At 37.8% G+C, this 18,416-nt stretch overlaps 1 protein-coding gene across 1 annotated transcript in view; it reads left to right on the top strand.

Annotated features, from left to right (window-relative positions):
• ctnna1 (catenin (cadherin-associated protein), alpha 1) overlaps positions 1 to 18,416 on the top strand; it is a 73,365-nt gene that overhangs the window by 34,836 nt on the left and 20,113 nt on the right. The window contains exons 8-15 of the mRNA XM_081611356.1: positions 7 to 87; positions 381 to 533; positions 5,251 to 5,343; positions 6,625 to 6,781; positions 7,374 to 7,574; positions 9,376 to 9,524; positions 14,061 to 14,171; positions 16,323 to 16,504. Coding sequence (XP_081467482.1) covers positions 7 to 87; positions 381 to 533; positions 5,251 to 5,343; positions 6,625 to 6,781; positions 7,374 to 7,574; positions 9,376 to 9,524; positions 14,061 to 14,171; positions 16,323 to 16,504 — 1,127 coding nt within the window. The remainder of the gene's footprint in view (positions 1 to 6; positions 88 to 380; positions 534 to 5,250; positions 5,344 to 6,624; positions 6,782 to 7,373; positions 7,575 to 9,375; positions 9,525 to 14,060; positions 14,172 to 16,322; positions 16,505 to 18,416) is intronic.

The raw sequence follows: 18,416 nt of genomic DNA, 5'->3' as shown, positions 1-18,416 counted from the left end.
TTTCAGGCAGGAAGAAAAGACAAGAGCGATGCTCTGAACACAGCCATCGACAGGATGACAAAGAAGACCAGAGATCTTCGCCGACAGGTATGTTGTTGCAAGCTTTTGTCTCTTCAGCTCTCGTAAAGCCTTTTTGTTTTTGTGCTCAATGAACTGTTCAGATCAAAAGACATTGTCATCAAATATCTTAGGTTTGGTTATTTAAAATATTTTTTAAAAATGTACACATGTAATATTAAATTAAGGATTTTTCAAACTGATTTTTTTTTTCTTTCAGTCTCAAGACGTTTTTCTGTGCAACTAGGATATTAACATTCATGTAGAAATATGCAGGTGGCAATGTTTGTAACGCCTTTGTTGTGTTTTCTGTTGGTTTCCAGCTGCGTAAAGCCGTGATGGACCACGTCTCTGACTCTTTTCTGGAGACTAATGTTCCCCTTCTTGTCCTGATTGAAGCTGCCAAGAATGGCAACGAGAAGGAAGTAAAGGAATATGCTCAGGTGTTTCGTGAGCACGCCAACAAGTTGATTGAGGTAATTAAAAATATTTACCTTGATATATGTTTGGTATTATTTGACTTACGTTAACATTTTTGATTTACGGCAGAATTGAAGAATCCACTTGCAAATGTAATATTGCGTAGTGGAAACAATAGTTTCTCTTTTACTGGGTTGAGATGTCACTGTAAAGGGCACATGCTGTTCTCCCTATACTGTGCTATCAGATTACATAATAACCAAAGGTTAATCAGCTGTAATATTTGTATCTGCTGTACTCCACTTCAAGGTTAACAAAAATCAGTGATGTGAAATAATATAAAGATTTATTTCTTTATAGAAAGAAAGAAGAATGCTCACTGGTAGCACATGCAACCATAGCTTATGGATTTATCAGTTTATATCTGTCAGTAAACGCTAATTAGTGGTAATTACCTTTAATGTGAGTGCTGTTGTTGCAGCTGATGTAAAACAGATCAGAGTTGCCAGGGGATCCTGATGCTGATCATTACTCCCTTCATCAGACCGAGAATGTCTAGACATTGGATAGATATCTATTAATTTATACCTCTGCTCATGGGTCACAAGCAGCACATGCAAACTTGTAATTAACTGCGTCTGCGTAGCAAATTTAAACATGTTATTCCAGTTGAAACACAGTTTATGCATTGGCTTTCATTTACGTTGACGTCCATCTTTAGAAAGGTTGCACAGAGATGCTGCTTAGCTGCAACAACTGACATTCCCTGAAAAGTCTATATTTAATACATTTGTTCAGATCTCGTTTTGACATGTTTTCTAATGCTTCTGTTGGAGAAAGAGTTGCTAACTTTTAAGTAACTCATCCCCTTGAATGACTGGCTCTAAGTACTGGCTAAATCACTAAATTCAGTCAAGGCAAGGCAGTGTTCTCATTCGCCAGGGGAACCCACTGAAGCGTTGGAGGGAAAACGGGACCGCACTGGGGTGTAAACCCTTAAGTAGCTCCTAAAGGCCTGAGTGTCATGAGCTTGACATTGGAGAACTTTTTAATGCTTGTTCTTCTGCAGGCTCATTGAAACAGACTAACAGTCGGTGTGTAGATTTAGTACTGTGATGCTGTATAAATGAAGTTAACTTTTTATTTTTTTTATTTTGGTGAAAATAGATGCTATTCAATCCTTTTCTTCAGTTAAGTGGGGCGTTGGCATTTCTATATAGCATGCATCAAAATACTCGAGGTCTGAACAATGAATCCGAGGAGCAGGATCAAAAATGCTAACATAGAGCTGGGCTGCCTTGTAATCGTAACAGCTTTATCTGTCACATTGCGTTACAGTCTGTTGTATTAATGTTGCTTCTAAAGTTGAACATAATTGATGTTTTACATTTTCACAAGATTAATCCAAAAACAAAACACAATAATACGTATCCAGCTTTTTTAGATCTTACTACAACCTGGATTATTTGCATGATAATTAGCATGACTTGGTCTGTGAACAACATTGTTTCTGTTCAGGAATTGATGTATTAAGTTTATCCATGCATATACCCAAAAGGCTTTTTTCCAATGTTTTGAGGTTAATCTTCATGATCAGTTTCTGTTTTAATATTTTGGATATGTTTAGTAAGTTGTAATGGTTTTTAGCACAAACTAATTTGTAGCCAAACCAAACGTCATAAACTTGTTTTCATCTGACTACCTTTTGAGTACATGTGTTTTGATATCTCTTCCTTGGAGGTGAAAGGAAGAGCATTCTTCAGCTTCTGAGAATTTGTAATTCAGTTTTATTAAGTTTATTCAATTCCCTCAATAGTTTACCTGCTGCCAAAAGAAGTCACTGAATGCTGCTAAAATTTGTTTTCTTTTCTTTGATTCACAAATTGTGTCTTCCAATCTGGTTGTTTATTAAATGTCAAACTAACTGGCATTGACTAGTTGTCCTCATAGAAACCCACTAATCAAAAGCTTTTGGGTATTTGACTATTTAGAGCCAGGTGGGTAATGTTCTTATCCTTACAATGCATTAGTGAAACAAATACCCCGTGCTCAAACTATTTCAACAAAAACCTTTGAGTAACCTTTCTGAAGTTACTGAAAAATTAGTGTTACCTTGAAATACCCTGACTGGAAGTTGCAGTCAATCCTCTGGTCAGCGAGGTTTATTACAATTAACATAACCTGGAGTTTTTTTTTTAATATCTTTATAGTAGTATGTTTGGTTCTTCATCATCCAGAGAAGGAATATGCAATAAAAGCAAAACCCACTGTTTATTTCTTGGACTAACCTGAACTGGGGTCTGTTTTTTATGAATAGTGCAACTTTAGTGCTGCCCAAGGGAAAGTGGCTTGTTAGTTCACACATTGTACAGCTACATTATGAGTGACCCATATTCAGAGAATGAAGGAACAAAGAAATGGATTCATTTTAAGCTTTCTGGATCTCTTGCGAGCCATCACAACAAAACTATGTAACAAATTAAGTTACATAGAAGGTTAGTTTCAACTAAACCTTTTTGTATATATCTATTCGCTTGTATCCAATGAGCACAGGAGCAAAAAATAAAAGGTAAAAACATAGAAAGATCTAAAGTGTTGCCATGGATCAGAACTTGAATAGGATGGTATGTCTCCCAGTGGAAAATGCTTTAATCTACAAACCCGTTGATAAATTACTGAATTTCTGCTTTTTGATGGGAACATTTTCACCCAATCCTTATTTCTTGTTTGTTTGTATGTAAACATTTTGAGTCGGATACATTTCATCTAACACTGAGAAAACTGGCTCCACTTTTACCAGCTAAAAGAAGTATTCACACATTTTGGAAATACCTATATCCCCTTTAGGTTTCTACATTGAAAGCTTTTAGTAGTTCACAAGTTAGGAGGCATGCAAGCTGTATCATAAGATGCAATTGGGGCCTATTGAGCCTGTACAGTTGGGCTTAAGATACATTAATGGCAAAGCATTCTGCTTGTATTCTAGCTATGCTTTTTTAACTTCTGGTGAAATAATTTCTACTTGTACACTTGGTTAGTTAAAATACAGTTGGAAAAAAAAATCTTACAACGCTTTCAGGAACCAGAAATACTGCGTGGCTTTATAAACATGTTGCTGTAACTTGAATAAATAAAAATGATTTGCATATGATAGTGAAGGGCATCGACTCGGTAATCTCTCCTATGACATTTAAAATGGTTTGTTGCAACATCGCAGGTAGAGCTGCGATGTTGCTCTACCTGGCACAGGCCGATTTGAATCAGCCTGGGTGCTTTTGCAGCAGCTCTGTTGGTAAAAGTTTATCAAAAGAATAATTTTTTCTTTATCAAAGAATAAATGCACACCTCAGACAGAATAAAGAATAAATGCACGTCTCGTACAGTGCCATTTTTCCCCCCTTTTCTAAACAATCTTCCGCCTCTAGTTGAGGATAGAGGGTTCACCCTGTGGTCTCTGCATGTCTTTCGATGTTGCTGTAGAGTACGTTGCTATCAATGTTTCAGTACTTCACCAATGCAGCTGAATAAGCACTTCACATCAGAAAGTTTGCTCAAGACATTTAAGGTGAGGAAGCATTTTGAGGAAACAGAAGATATTTCACCATCTAATTCAGTTTACCACTTTCTGGCCACAGGCATTCTGCTCGTTTTATCTTCCACAAAATTACAGATTCTTTATGGCAATCTGATTACCAAGTAGCTGCCTGCCACAATACTGTTCATCCTTTCAGTTACACATACAGTAGTTATTTTAATGCAGCTTTAGATTTGTATCACTTCTTAAAGTTGTATCTAATCAAAAAGTTTTTGATTAAGAAGTGATTGTTTGTTTTCCTCTCACAAACCTGATTGTTTTTTTTTTGTTTTTTTTTTTGGTTCTCTATATTATGTGACCCTGATGAGAGCAAGGAAATTGACTGAAAATAATTCCAGCTTTGGTGCAGTCATGATTTGTTTTTTGTTTTTTTGCTTTTTGCATTTGAAAGTGATTATGTTTCAGCACATTTTCTGTCCATTGGATAATCCCATTTTGGCACAGCTCCTCATATCCCAGGCATTCTGTTTCAGCATTGTTGCCAGCACACCCCAACCAACAAATAGGAATCTTAAACTCCCTGACCTAAATTCAAATAAATATGCATAGATATGTAGTTCTCTTTTAGAGGATGCTAGTTTTATTAGATATAATTGAAAGGAAGCTTCATTTGTGGGTCCGAATAGGAATATTCCCTCTGAATGTGGAAATGTTAACAGGTAGAGGACGAGGTTTGTTCAGCTTTGCTCTGCAGTCCTTTTGCTGCTGCTGAGTTCTTTTCAAAGTGTGGACTGTTTGCCTCTCCAGGAGGGTGATGGCAATCTGGCTGCCTGTTTATTTAGTCACTCAGAATAACTATATCCTTGAGTAATCAGCTACTACTTTGATTTGCATTAAGTGAAATGTACTACTGTTCTTTTTGGGGGGGAAATAGCGGCCTTATCTATCCAATCAACAATGTAGCTTTTGTCGTTCTACTTTTCCAGTTACCCTCTCTGTCATCAGACTGTGTCGTTTTAGCAGCTTTATGAATTAATCTGCAACATTGAGCTCGTATTCCTCAGGGATTAGTTGCTTGGCAGAGTCATTCTACTTCTGATCAATAAGAAAGCGAGCTAAAATACAAATTTTTTAGTTTAATTATGCATCTGTGTCCCTTTCTCCCCCTCCTTTATAACGTTTCTATGCCAGTGGCTGTTTTCTGCTTAAAAATAGATTTATTTGTGCTCTCTATTTAGGTGGCCAACCTGGCGTGCTCCATTTCCAACAATGAAGAGGGAGTGAAGCTGGTCCGCATGGCAGCCTCTCAACTGGAAGCTCTGTGCCCCCAGGTAACGAGGTGTTTTGTAGTTATCATTTATCCAGTGCAGTGATTGTCCTCGTCTCTTACAGCTTACACCATTTGTCTTGGTGTACTTGCATTGCATGTTTCAAATGGATTTTTTGAGGGCAATATAAATATCAGATTTTCAATTTTTGTGTTCAGTTTGATGGAAATGATGGGTACACTGGTTTTTATCAGTGTGATGTATGAGGTTCTCGCAGTAGAATAACGTTGCTTAAAAATAAGCGTTTTTGTATAAACATTTAATAAAATTCCTTAACCTTAGATATTTTAATTAAACTGAAATAATACATGCTTACATTAACAAGTTAGAATTATGTTGCAATGTGTTTGTTTTTATAGACTTAAGCAGAAATATAGAATTACCATTTGCTCACTTCTGTGGTAGCTCAAGTGACTTTAGCACAAACTTATTGCTCATTGTAAAATACAAGGTTAACGAGCTGTCGGTTGATTAGTTGAGCTGTCTGCTGCTGGCTGTTTTACAGACATGCCATTCATAGCTTGTCAGGTTTAGCTTTAAAATGTTACCTTTTTAAGAGTGACATGTGCATTTACTTAAGTTTTCACCCCATGATTCCCTATTTGAGCAGCTGACAGTGTAGCAACATGTGAGGGAGGGGCAGCCCTTCGTTATTTTACTCTCCACACAGCTGAAGAAAGCTCATCACTCTGTTCCCTTCTCTAGCATTTCACTAAAAATAATTTATATCTATGAACAGAATAACTGGGCCACTTATGGAGTCTGAATTTGATTGTTTTTATGGCATAAGAGTCTCATTCCTTTGATTAGTTTCTGTCCTTCAAAAATACTTGAATCTGTAAATTATACATTTAACATATCATGTTAAAATTAAAAAATGCGCTATATTTAAGAACTCATAGAATGCATAAACACGGTACTGTAGACCACACAAGCTATTTTTCCAGCAACATGGCTTTTTTGTTGTTTTTTTTTCCACCTTGCCATGCTAATCACTGTTTCATTATTTATTCATAAGAGACGTTTAACCTCGGTTCAGTCTGGTGCCACTGGACTTTTTGAGCTTAAATCCACAGACGTACTGTCCCATCTTTCAAAACCTGCCGCTCATAGTTCAGCCTCCCTCTGTCCTTGAAACCCCTCATCACTCTGAGGGATGAATTTGCCTCTTGATAGAATCTGAACATTGAGGGGGGAGGGCTTTGTGCAATCAGCGTATGCTAATGTTGTGGCTGAGGGCTATAGTGTAATTGGGCTTTAATGGTTGTAATTTGGCGATTACAGGTGATTAATGCAGCACTAGCCCTCGCTGCCAAGCCCAACAGTAAGGTGGCCCAGGACAATATGGACGTGTTCAAGGATCAGTGGGAAAAGCAGGTTCGTGTCCTCACCGACGCCGTTGATGACATAACATCCATTGACGACTTCCTGTCTGTGTCTGGTAAGTGATAATTACAGTCATATTGATACAAAAGGGAAAAAAGCTGTTCTGAATGGTTAAAAAACTAATTTTTACTAGAATACATTCTACTACAATAAAATGCACACCTCAGTTTGTATCAAAATTGGACAAAATGAGGAATTCATCAGAAGGTGTGTAAATGTTTCGTTTTCTCTGGAAGATGTGAGCCAGGTCTTATTGGGCTGAACCTGAAGCGTCATTAGAACGACATCTAACATCGACATCCTGCGCCGTCAGGGCACACAAATGGTTTGTCAGGCGTGCCCTGTGAGCGTTCTCATTAAGCATTAGTAGAGTGATTTCACTCACCTCCACCCAAGGACAGGTAGCAATTTACACAGTGGACATTTACATTTTACAGGCGTCCCATTGATAAGCAGTCAAAGAATTAGTCTTTTACCCTTTTCAGTAAGCTTCGTTATGCCGTTGTAAACTCAGAATTTATCCAACCCGCAATAAAACGTTTCATTTCCATCTTCTCATCATCTCATCAATGCATATTTTTGAATCGTCTCTCTGCAAAGTAGTAACATTGGAAATAAAACATGTTCTCGTATCCGAATGTTCTCAGAGAACCACATCCTGGAGGACGTGAATAAGTGTGTCATTGCCCTTCAAGAGAAGGATGTTGATGGTTTGGATCGCACAGCTGGGGCTATCCGAGGCCGGGCTGCCAGGGTTGTCCATGTCGTCACCTCTGAAATGGACAACTACGAACCTGGAGTCTACACAGAGAAGGTTCTGGAGGCTACCAAGCTCCTCACTGACTCAGGTAAAATAAAAAAATATATATGTTGATGTCTTAAAGAAAGGTAACCAACTAGAATTATTTCTTCTTTTTTTTTCACTAATTCCTTTATTAACTTAATGAATACAAAAGCAAAAATATAAAATCTTAGTAGATCTGTAGTTTACTTTCTGCTTAAATTTTGAAGAAATTTACCTCCTGAGTTGGATAGTGAAAGTGATGGAAAAGGTAAAATATCCCTTTAAGAGGGACATACATGACAGAAAAAATGTAACTTTATTTTTTAGTTTTTATTTTAGTTGCTATCTTTCTGATGCTTTTCATCTTCGATGCAGAGCTTCATCGGACTATCTTTCACTTAATTCCAGTGTTTTGAAAGATTAAATACTATCTAGAACTGACTTTCAAACTAAAAAATTCTTATGTGGAAAGTGTATTTATTTATTTCCAGTCATCCCACTGCTCGCTCTTCCCACATTGGGTAATTCATCCTGTGACTCACCATCTGTACAGCAGTTGCTATTCAGTTGTCAGAGAGAATTGAATAACTTAGCACAAGTTGTATCATAGAAGTCATTTTGTCCAAATAATGTGGTATATCATTAGTCAGCCAGCATGTATCTGTTAGCTTCCATCACTACCAAGCTAATGTGACAGAAAGATTTTTCGGTTGTCAGATTTGGAAATGGCTCGTCCCCCTTGAGGGTGGGCCCATTAGCAGTCATAAAATGCAGACAGATTTTCTTCTGAGGACTTCAAACAAGCCAAAGCAAGGTGTTGAGCTTTTTATTCTCATTACACTCGGGCCTTGTGTTCGAGTTGCATACATTGAGGTTACTTTTCATGATTTTTAAAATGCTTTCTCAGTAGCGGGTGTTTTTCTTCCCTCTTTATAGAGATTAATTCATCCAAAAACAATTGCAGTCGAATAGATGTGAGTGTTAAATTTACATGAGAACATGATTTAATTACCATATTTCACTTCATAACTATTTTCAGTCGACAGGCAGAAAGCTTAAAGATGGATTACATCAGCGCATTACTAAAAAGAAAAAAATAGTTGCAGCAACAAAATTCATCAAGTTGGCATTTTATTTTGAGGCAATTAAATGTTGCTGGCATTGGACTTCGAAGTTAATGTAAATTAATAAGATTTTCCTTTAAAGTTAAGAACACTGAAAATCTGATTCTTCTGTTTACAGAAGCCTGCAGGCTGTAAGTGATTTGTAAGCTAAAAACAAAATCCTCTTTGTTGACGCTGCTGCGCTCCCCCCCCTTTCTACATTTGCATCCTGACATCCAAGCTTCTGCCACGAAGAAGCAGCTAAATCCTTAAAACTGAATTTGAAGCAATGCAAATGTGAGGCAAAAAAGACCCCAAGAGCAGTTTTTAAATTGTCACTGGGGCAAAATGCATGCCCGCTGGGGCAGCTTTGTGAAGTCTTCTGTTGAAGAAAAAAAAAAACTCTTACTGCAAGATTAGATCTTTTCCTTTAAGCAGTCTCATGTATTTTGAATGCAGCCTTCTAGGGCAGTAAACTGTGAAATTCAACTCTCTAAATGTAGTTATCAAATCTTCAAGTTATTCAGATTTTAAGTCAGTTGACAGTTTCATCATAATGTTAGATTTCTGATCTGAGATAAAATATAATTTAAGAAATGCTGTGAATCTCTGCCTAATGTTTTTTTTTTGTTCTGTGTACTTTATTTTATTAGATTTCTGGATTATACAGCATTTTTTTGGTAACAATTTAAGAGTTATTTTGATGGAAAACATGTTCGTTGACAGTCCATTCTTCTTTCCTCCTTCCCCTCCTTGCCCCAGTCATGCCACGCTTCACAGAACAAGTAGAGTCTGCAGTGGAGGCCCTGAGTGCAGGTTCACAACCTGTAGATGAGAATGAGTTCATTGATGCATCACGTCTGGTTTATGACGGCATCCGCGACATACGCAAGGCTGTTCTTATGATCAGAGTAAGTTGCACAGTTTTTTTTTTTTTTGCTTCTTCCTTTTTCTTCTTTCTGAAAATGTAAGGACTTGGTTACATTGTCATGCCTCTGGCTTTTATTCAAAATTGAAAGGTTCCTTATAGAATACATAGTAAGCACTTTTATTTCTGCCTTTCTTTTTCTCATTTCTTTTGTAGGTTATTACAGAAAATAATTTAATGTTCCAGCTGAAAAATAAAATGATAAATTAAAAAAAGAGGGTTCCTAAAACTTGGACCTTTATCTGATATACAGCTCAGTTTTATTATTGTCTGTGATGGCAGCTGACTAAGTTTTTGATGTCACCTTATTGCCCTGTACATATTGATTCATCAGTAAATATTACTATCATGCTGTTATCCATTTCTGACTTTTTTAATCCGGCTGTAATGTTTCTTGTAGTGCTAATGATGGTTTAGATATGAACTTACTTTGTTTAAATCCTATTTTATCAAAGCTTAGTTTTTACGCATTAGTTTAGTTTTGCTTCCTGTTTTTGAACATTGTTTTTCTCCATTACTTCCTAACTCTATTTACTTTTCCTTTTTAGTCTTTCCCTTTGGTTTTTCTATTAAATTGCATTCTTGAAAGAGGATTATATATTTCTTGTGACAGTCAATATGTCCTCCTAATCAGCCTATTTCAGTGTGTTTATAGGGCTGAAGGCACCAACTTAATTGCAGATCAATCAGGATAAATAAACCCCTGTAGCTTATTAACCTTAGAAATGCAAATTGGAGTTTCTCCTCATTTTGTTGTGGTTGAATAATTTTCCCCCCATATAATAAATGTAATTAGTCGGAAGACCTTACATTTTTTTTGTCAGGAGTTAAAATAACTTCACTAATTGCCAATATTTACTGTAAAACACAATCTTGCATATTTTGTGGAGTTTGTTTTATGCCTTATGCTATTTTTAGCACTGCAGGAGAAACTTTGTGTGCAGTTTTCAGAAGCCAGAAATGAACTTTTCTCACGAAAGAGGCGACCTAATTGACCAGGCATGCAGTCTGGTTTAGCAACAGCCTTTAGATGTGTGTGGGTTAATGGCTTTTGCCCGAGCAGAACCATAACTGAGACAGATGGTAGTGAGAAGCCATTGAAGCATTCCTTTACTGACTGACAATGAGCTGACTACAAAGCCCTATGCAGCCCTAAACAGTGAAATGGATAGTTATAGGGGAACTGGTGTAACTACTTAAGACTGCCACGTTTTTATATGTTTTACACGATGACTGTGTGTAATTCAGAACCGTATTATGTATTAAATGATGCAAGTTGTGCAGGTTGGATGCATTTCGCTGTCCTTAACCAGCAGCACTTGAATCTTTTGAATTGGCTTCATTTGTCCACGTGGCGTTTTCTTCGCTGTCATTTAAGCTCTAAAACAGTTTATTGGTTTTCATCAATTATGCTGCTCAGACATGAACAAAAGGCAAATGAAAGCTGGCCTATTATGTATTTGCATTTGCATTATAATGAGCATCTGATTTAAGATGGACATTTTAATTAGCATTCCTTTGCTGTACTGCAGCGCATGGGAACCGCACTGCGTTCCTATCGGCCCCGGCTCCTCTCTTGTCATCCAGATTAAGCTATTAACACTGGCTTTATGGGCTTGGCTAAACACTACATGGAGGATCAGCGGGTGTGTGTGTGTGTCAATGTGCATGTGTGTTAACCCTGACAGACGGATTACTGGGGAAACGCTTGCTAACTCATAATTTATCCAACTGATTCATTTTGCCATTAACTGCCAGCTTGGGACGGCGTGATGAGACAACTCGAACCTCCTCCATTATCTAAAATCTCCAGTTCCCCAGAGTGAACCAGGATTTCACCAGAACATCGGAAGGCTGAGCTTCGATGTTTCAATATTGCTTAATGCAGTATGTCTAGCACTATCTTTCCAGGGTTTTTGCACAGTGTGGGATTTAGGCATTTTTCAAGTTTGAATAAGCATTGAAAAATAAAATGAGGTTTTAGAATATTTAGTGATTTAGTTATCTCATTCTCTAAAAGCTGTCTGTGGATCCTTCTGTCCAGGATTTATCTCCATTTGTTGACAATTCTCTTAATTTTCCCTGCTGTCCCTCCTTTCTCATCATTCATTCATTATTTTACTCCACCAACCATCCAGCGTTTCCTCTGCCATTCAATCACACGTCCACCATTCATCCATTTTCTCTTTTTGTCCGTCCATCTGTTCGTCTTTCCGCTCTTCTATAATCGTACATCATTCAGACTTATTCAGACTCCATTCCCTTTTTTCATTCTTAACTCTTCCTTTATTCAGATTTAAAGCATAGCATATTTACTAACATCAGCTGTACAATTGTAGAAACAGCATAATATTGTAAATTTTACATCAGTTCTGATAAATTCTCATTTTTTTGTTGGCGGTGCTTCAAATACCTTTGACCTTTAGCATCTTGAGTGCTCACTTTTCGAATGTAAATATTGTTTACTGTAACACCAAAGAACCAACTGGTTATAAAATAATATTGGTATGAAAAAAATGCTAATTCCTCATCCTTAAAATATAATAGCCAACAAATATTCTGAACAAATATTCTGAACTGCGATAATGTTGCAGTCACTGAAATTGAAATTGATTATTGCAACATACTGTACAACACTATTTACTTATTATTTTAAAATGGCTATATATATTCAGTCATGGGCATGGTGTGTGTGGGAACTCTGATCTAAACTAGATTGTTCTTATTTGAAACACATTAGTCGCACAGCTAGACTGACATTCAGGGGCAAAGTTTACATGTAAAACAAGCCATATTTAGCTGTACAAAGATGTATGAAATGCTACAAATCAGCTTAAACTTCTCTAGAGGGTATGCCCACTCCTTTGCACAAACCCAGTCTCTTGTAAGCCCCTCACATGCTTAAATCAAAACAGACAAGCGTGTGGGTAGTGTTGTTTTTTTTTTTTGCAATAGATGTGTCTTTAACCTCTAAGTGGTTCACAGACAGTCTGGTGGACATCCCTTGAATATATGAAAGGCAGATGGAACCCACTTCCCACCTACAGTGACATCTGAGAATATGCCTTGTAGACATGAAACTGACTCGAAGTCAGCCAGCTGCTGACAGCTAGACGCAGAGGGCAGCCGTCGTCGTTACCTCGTGATTTGTGCGGCGCATCGCAGCCCAAGGTGATTTAACCGGCTATGTCCTAAAATAAAAATCCGTGCAGCTCACCGAGGCTATGAGTACGATGTCACAAGAAGAAAAACAATGTGGGATTCTGTTGAACTGAGTCATTCGTATCGACAGCGGCACAAAGAGACGCAGCACTGGCCTGATTTCTGACTTTGTCACGATACTGCCATGTGAAATCCCTTTCTTTCTTTTCTTAATGACTGTTCTTTTACACAGCATCTGGTCTTGCGTGCCTCACAGGTAATTTTTAAGATGAAAAGGAGCATTGCAGTGAAGACATAGGCTGCTATTAAATGTGATTAGGAGATTTTACAATGGAAGACTAATGTTAAATGTAAATTAACTGGAAAAATATCAGTTTCAGCGTGCTTTATTAATATAATCCAACAGCAGGTTATTGTTGTGACTCTGTAGTAAAGTACCCGCCACACGTTATCATTTCTAAGCCGCCCACATTCACAGCTTATCAGCGTTGCAGGCCACTGAGGATGGAAAGCGTGCCCAGCCGAACAGCATTGTCTGGACCCAGACATGCCTGAGAGTCGCCACTGCTTTGTATCTGAAACTATGCCCATATTCCCTCGAGAACAAGACAATCTCTACAATTTCATAAAGGGCTATAAGGTTGTTCAGAGACTCTTTGCTATTTTTAGATACGAGGGCTCCAAATCCATTACAGTAGGGAGGACTGAGACAGTCGGATAAGCACAAATAGAGGCACAAGTGCGATAATGCACCTTATCTTTCCACATCATCTCCCCTCACCCCCGCGCCACATCTCCAACAAATACTTTCCCTTGTTCGTCAATGTTATATTTTGCCTTAAGCGTAACCTATTGAGCTCAAATTCCTTTTGAATATTATTTACGAACAAAATGCCGCTTCTGGCTGGTTTTGTATTCATGGCACGGGACGAGATGAAGGATCAGGAATGAAGTAGCAGAATTCCACAAAAACTCAATTCACGCTTCACAAATCTTTTTCCTTTTCTTTTTTTCCCCCCTCTTCAGATGGCAACGACAGATGGGCCTCAAAAGTGTTTGCTCCAATATGTTTCTTGCCTTCGTCTTACCTTCATTTTGCCACTAAAATGCACAGGCAGCACACTGCACTTGATTTACAAATTCATTTGGAGTTTACAGTGTATGTAGTGGGCTATAGGGAAGGAGACATTTATCTGATGCTGCCCAGGCTGGCAGCTCCGAGGCATTTCTCACAGACAATAAACAGGTTTATTATTTAATAGTCCTCACAATGCTGGAGCGTGCCAGTGTTATTTTATGTGCGTCTCTTAATTACAAACGGCTGTTTCTTACCATGTTCTGCTTTATGTCATTAAAGACTCCAGAAGAGCTGGATGACTCTGACTTTGAAACCGAAGATTTCGATTCCCGCAGCAAGACCAGTGTACAGACGGAGGACGACCAGCTCATAAACGGCCAGAGTGCACGTGTAAGTCCAACTGTTTTCTTCTCTTATTTGTATGTAACAAACACAAAATGGTGTCTAATTTTTCATGAAAGAGGGAAAAAAATTTTATATTTTGTATATAGTATAAACGTGGCATCCCACCTGACTCTCTTTTGGTGCAGTAATAGCTTCTCGTCTTTTGGGGAATGCCTCCATCATTACTTTCTTTTAGCAAATCCTGTCAATTAGTTGTTGTGTCAGCAGATTATCCTACCTGAGCTTTAGATAACTATTTTCTTAGTTTATAATTCTGCCAAGGCCAAGGGGTATGAATACTTTTGCAAGTCATTGTTATTCTCATGAGGCATTAAAAGTGCAGCGCAGGATGTCTGCATCCTTAAAAAAGTCTTAAATTCATGCATCTAAACTCAAGGTCTTAAAAGGTCTTAAAGTGTAAGTTGACCTTAAACACATTAATCATAAATTTTGTCATGGCTGGACTATTTAATCTCATATTATCCGTTTATTTTTCTCGTGGGACTTTTCTGTAAAGCCAAACGTTTGAGTCGCGTTCAGACATCTTCTATCTGTGACTCGAGGCTGCTACTAACAACCTGCTAATGGCTAGGTAGCTGTTTTTACATCTCATGGGTAAATGTAAATTTATTGCCTGTTGGCTGGACGAATTTAGTCTTTGCCACTGGCTCACTTCTGTTGCTGACCTGTATGATGCTACATATATTTTAAAAAGCCTTGGCACTTCTACGATATAAAGTATGCTAAAATACATATAAATAAGTGTTAAATTTAATTCAAAATGAACTTCAGAAAATCTTTACAGTGGGTGAAACCCTACAGTAAGTGAAAGTATTGCTAGAGTTTCCTTATTAAAAGCTACCTTACTGATGGGTCAAGGGAACTAAACGATTAAAACAAAGACGGATTTAAATCTGATTGAATATTGACCTACAAGTTTGTCATGTTTCAGATACTAAGTTCAATAATAACCTCCAATTTGAATTAATTATGTTCATAGTCTTACAACACCAAAGGAAAAAATAAATCACGGATTTTTATAAAACCTGAAAGTTTTTTTTGTTGTTGTTTTTTTTTGTTTTGAAAAGGTTGGATGTATGATGATTTGCAACAAACTTTTTATGCCAAGTCTGTTTTAGCAATTATTGCTCCATCAGACACCCCACCCCCATACTTACTGCTAATGGGTGGTGCACAGTTGGCTTGGCACCACAGTGGCTAATGTGACCAAAAGATTTTCTAAAACTCCTCTTGTGGAGCTCTGCCAGAGATCTGGATCTCATTTGTCCTTTTGTTGCCGCTCATAAATCTGTGTTTATACTCCCCGACTTGATAGTTACAGTCTCTCAGGGAATCATAGATTTTTCTAGGGGCGTATTTTAATAGATAAAATAATTTAAGTGTCTAATCTGTAAAGTAGCGTACAAACCTACTGAAGCACTGATCTGATGTTTATGCCTGTGTCCCTTTGTGTCTAGTAATCACGCCTGTACTGCACTAGATTTACCAGCATTGCCAAGCTGAATGTGGGTGCTCTGCAGTCTACTTTAATTCACTTTAAATTCCACCTCAGCTGTACATTTGGAAGCCAATAGCATTAATAATTTAAAGAGAGCTATAACTTAATCTTAGAAATCCACTGGGGCAGAATGATCCATTGGTGTACCAATGCAAGCAATTTGTTTTGATCACCAAAGATTATCTGACTGTTTTGTTTGGAGGGAACTTTTCATTTTTGCACTGCCTAACTTGCTTTATTCAATCTTACCTGGCTCCAGAGAGACTGAGCCATTTTACCAGCAATAGAATAAAAAACTCTTGCGATGATATTCGATTTCCTCCTCTTAAGTGTCTGCCTACCTCAGCCTGACGGGATCATTGGCTGAATGTCTGATTAGCTGTTTGGGAGCTGCCTTTTTATCTGTCTACTCCAACAGGATGCATAGACGCGTCTGTGAGCTGATTTGCACTAGATGTCGAGGACTGCTAATCAAATAGAATAAGCTGTGTGTCATAGATGTGAATCAAATCCAATCTTTAGCAGGAGCCTTTACCCCCCTACACCTTTTTCTGTGCACAATACTGCATGTATTATTTGCAAAGCGATACCAGGTCGAAGTCTAACCCGGTAAACTTCTTCCGATCCCATTTCTGCAGGCCATCATGGCTCAGTTGCCTCAGGAGCAGAAGGCAAAGATTGCCGAGCAGGTGGCCAGCTTCCAGGAGGAGAAAAGCAAGCTGGATGCTGAGGTGTCCAAATGGGATGACAGCGGCAATGACATCATTGTGCTGGCTAAGCAGATGTGCATGATCATGATGGAGATGACAGACTTCACCAGGTGAGATGGAACAATAATAAATGAACTAAAAATGTCACAGCACATTTTAAAAATATTTCTGATCAGATTGTCAGGTTTTTTTTTGTTGTTTTTTTTGTCCTTTTCCATTTTCAATCCAAACATTTTTGTCATATGAAGTCACTCACATTAATACTTCTATAGTTTCTTTCCTATTCAGTCAACATGTCATCGTCTCACAGACGGATATCACAAGCTTAAGTTAAGTCTGTGTCAAATGCAGTCCCTCAGTGAGCCTACGTTTGTTCACCAACATTTGTTCATATTTGAACAGTGCTTCATATGGAGTTTAACTCTGCTGTTCGTGCCGCACAGCTCTCCATTTTACTTAAGCAGTGGGGTAGCGAGGATTTCTTCTTTATTATTTTTCCATCCTCTCTTAATCTTAATATGCAGAACCATAAGCAGAGCATCAAATCTGGCTGCTCCCCGTTACATAAATAAGCTGCAGTGAGTGTGCAGTGGGAAGAAAAACGAAATGGACAGTCTTCCTCGGAAGAGCCGCTGAAGGCCAAATTCATACTGATGTGTTGACATATATATATTTTTGTTGTTTGTTTTTTTGTTTTCTCTGCGGTACGTTGAGTGGATTGTCGCACATGGTTACTAATTAGAAATGGAAAATATGGGATGAGTACTTGGGTTTCAGTTTTAGCATTAACATGTATTTTATTTTTTTCCCCCCCAAGTATCTTTATTGGAATTTTACAGTTAAGATTAACATGTATTTTTAATCTAAAGTTTTATATCCAGCCCTTTGTAGGCATTAATTGTGTAAGTGTTGGAACCTGCAGGCATCATTAAAGATGAGTTTTCCCTCATCTCATTGCTCTACCAGTTTGTTTCTTGTCTTTGGTGACTTTAGTGCCTTTACTTTAGTCTACTTCACAACATTGTCGCCCACACTAGTTGAGAATAGGTACCTTAGCCACTGCTGAGTATTTTTCCTCTATCTGTTTTTGTGTATATACGTTTTGGGTCGCTGTCTATCTGTAGTGCAAAGAGCCCACCAGTCAGCTGTGCTGAATTTGAGCTGGCAGTGTCTCCGTGCGCTACAGGATTCACCCAGCTGCTTCTGTCACATTGTCAGCACACACTAGCTACCAGTTGTCATTGGGAGTCAAACATGCCCTTGTCACAACTTTTTTTTATTTATTTTTTATGTGATTTGCAGATATTTTGCCTCTGTTTTGCTTGTATTATTTTTGTAGAGAGACATCTTTTGTTTTGTAATAAGTGCTGCACCAGAGTTCATATTCAAACAGTTGGATATTCATTATGCAGTTGACTGGTTTTATGCATCTGTTCTAAAAGGCCTTGTTGATTTGGTTTAGCAGGGCATTACAGTGAGTCTATAACAGTGGTGACATTTCTCACATTTTGTTAGAACCACAAAAATAAGTGTATTTTATGAGGATGTTATGTGAAAGAGAAGCCGTTTTCACAACAAGAGACCAAAATGCACTACTTTGTCTTGCTAACATTTGCTATGCTCTCTACATGGCTTTAGGCAACTTTAGATAATACTTTTTTATGGTTTCTGTTAGTAGGAGCTTTCTTCTTGCAGCTTGCTTTTAAAGACTAGAATAGTTGAATGCAGGCTACTAGTTGTTATGTTGACCTGTTAGTCTCAGTAGTTCCTCCAGTGTTACCATTGGTCTCTTGACAGCTTCTCTCACTACATCCCGCTTACAGCCTATCAGTTTGTCTATTTAGTTAGCTTCGGAGTTTTTTCATGGTTTTTCTACTTTTGGATGGTTTAAACTCAGCTTCAATGGCCCAGGTTTAGGTTATCCCTTCTATATGTTTATCCTTCAATTTTATAGATGCTATTTGCTCACTATTTTTCTTTCACAGAACAGCTTGGGTTAGAATTGGAATGAAAGTGTACAGA

Source organism: Poecilia reticulata, chromosome 10 (assembly GCF_904066995.2).
Source record: "Poecilia reticulata chromosome 10, P_reticulata-male-v2, whole genome shotgun sequence".
NCBI classification, from domain to species: Eukaryota; Metazoa; Chordata; class Actinopteri; order Cyprinodontiformes; family Poeciliidae; genus Poecilia; species Poecilia reticulata.
Note: the sequence above shows the minus strand (reverse complement) of the source record. Positions and strands in the feature narration are given on the sequence as shown.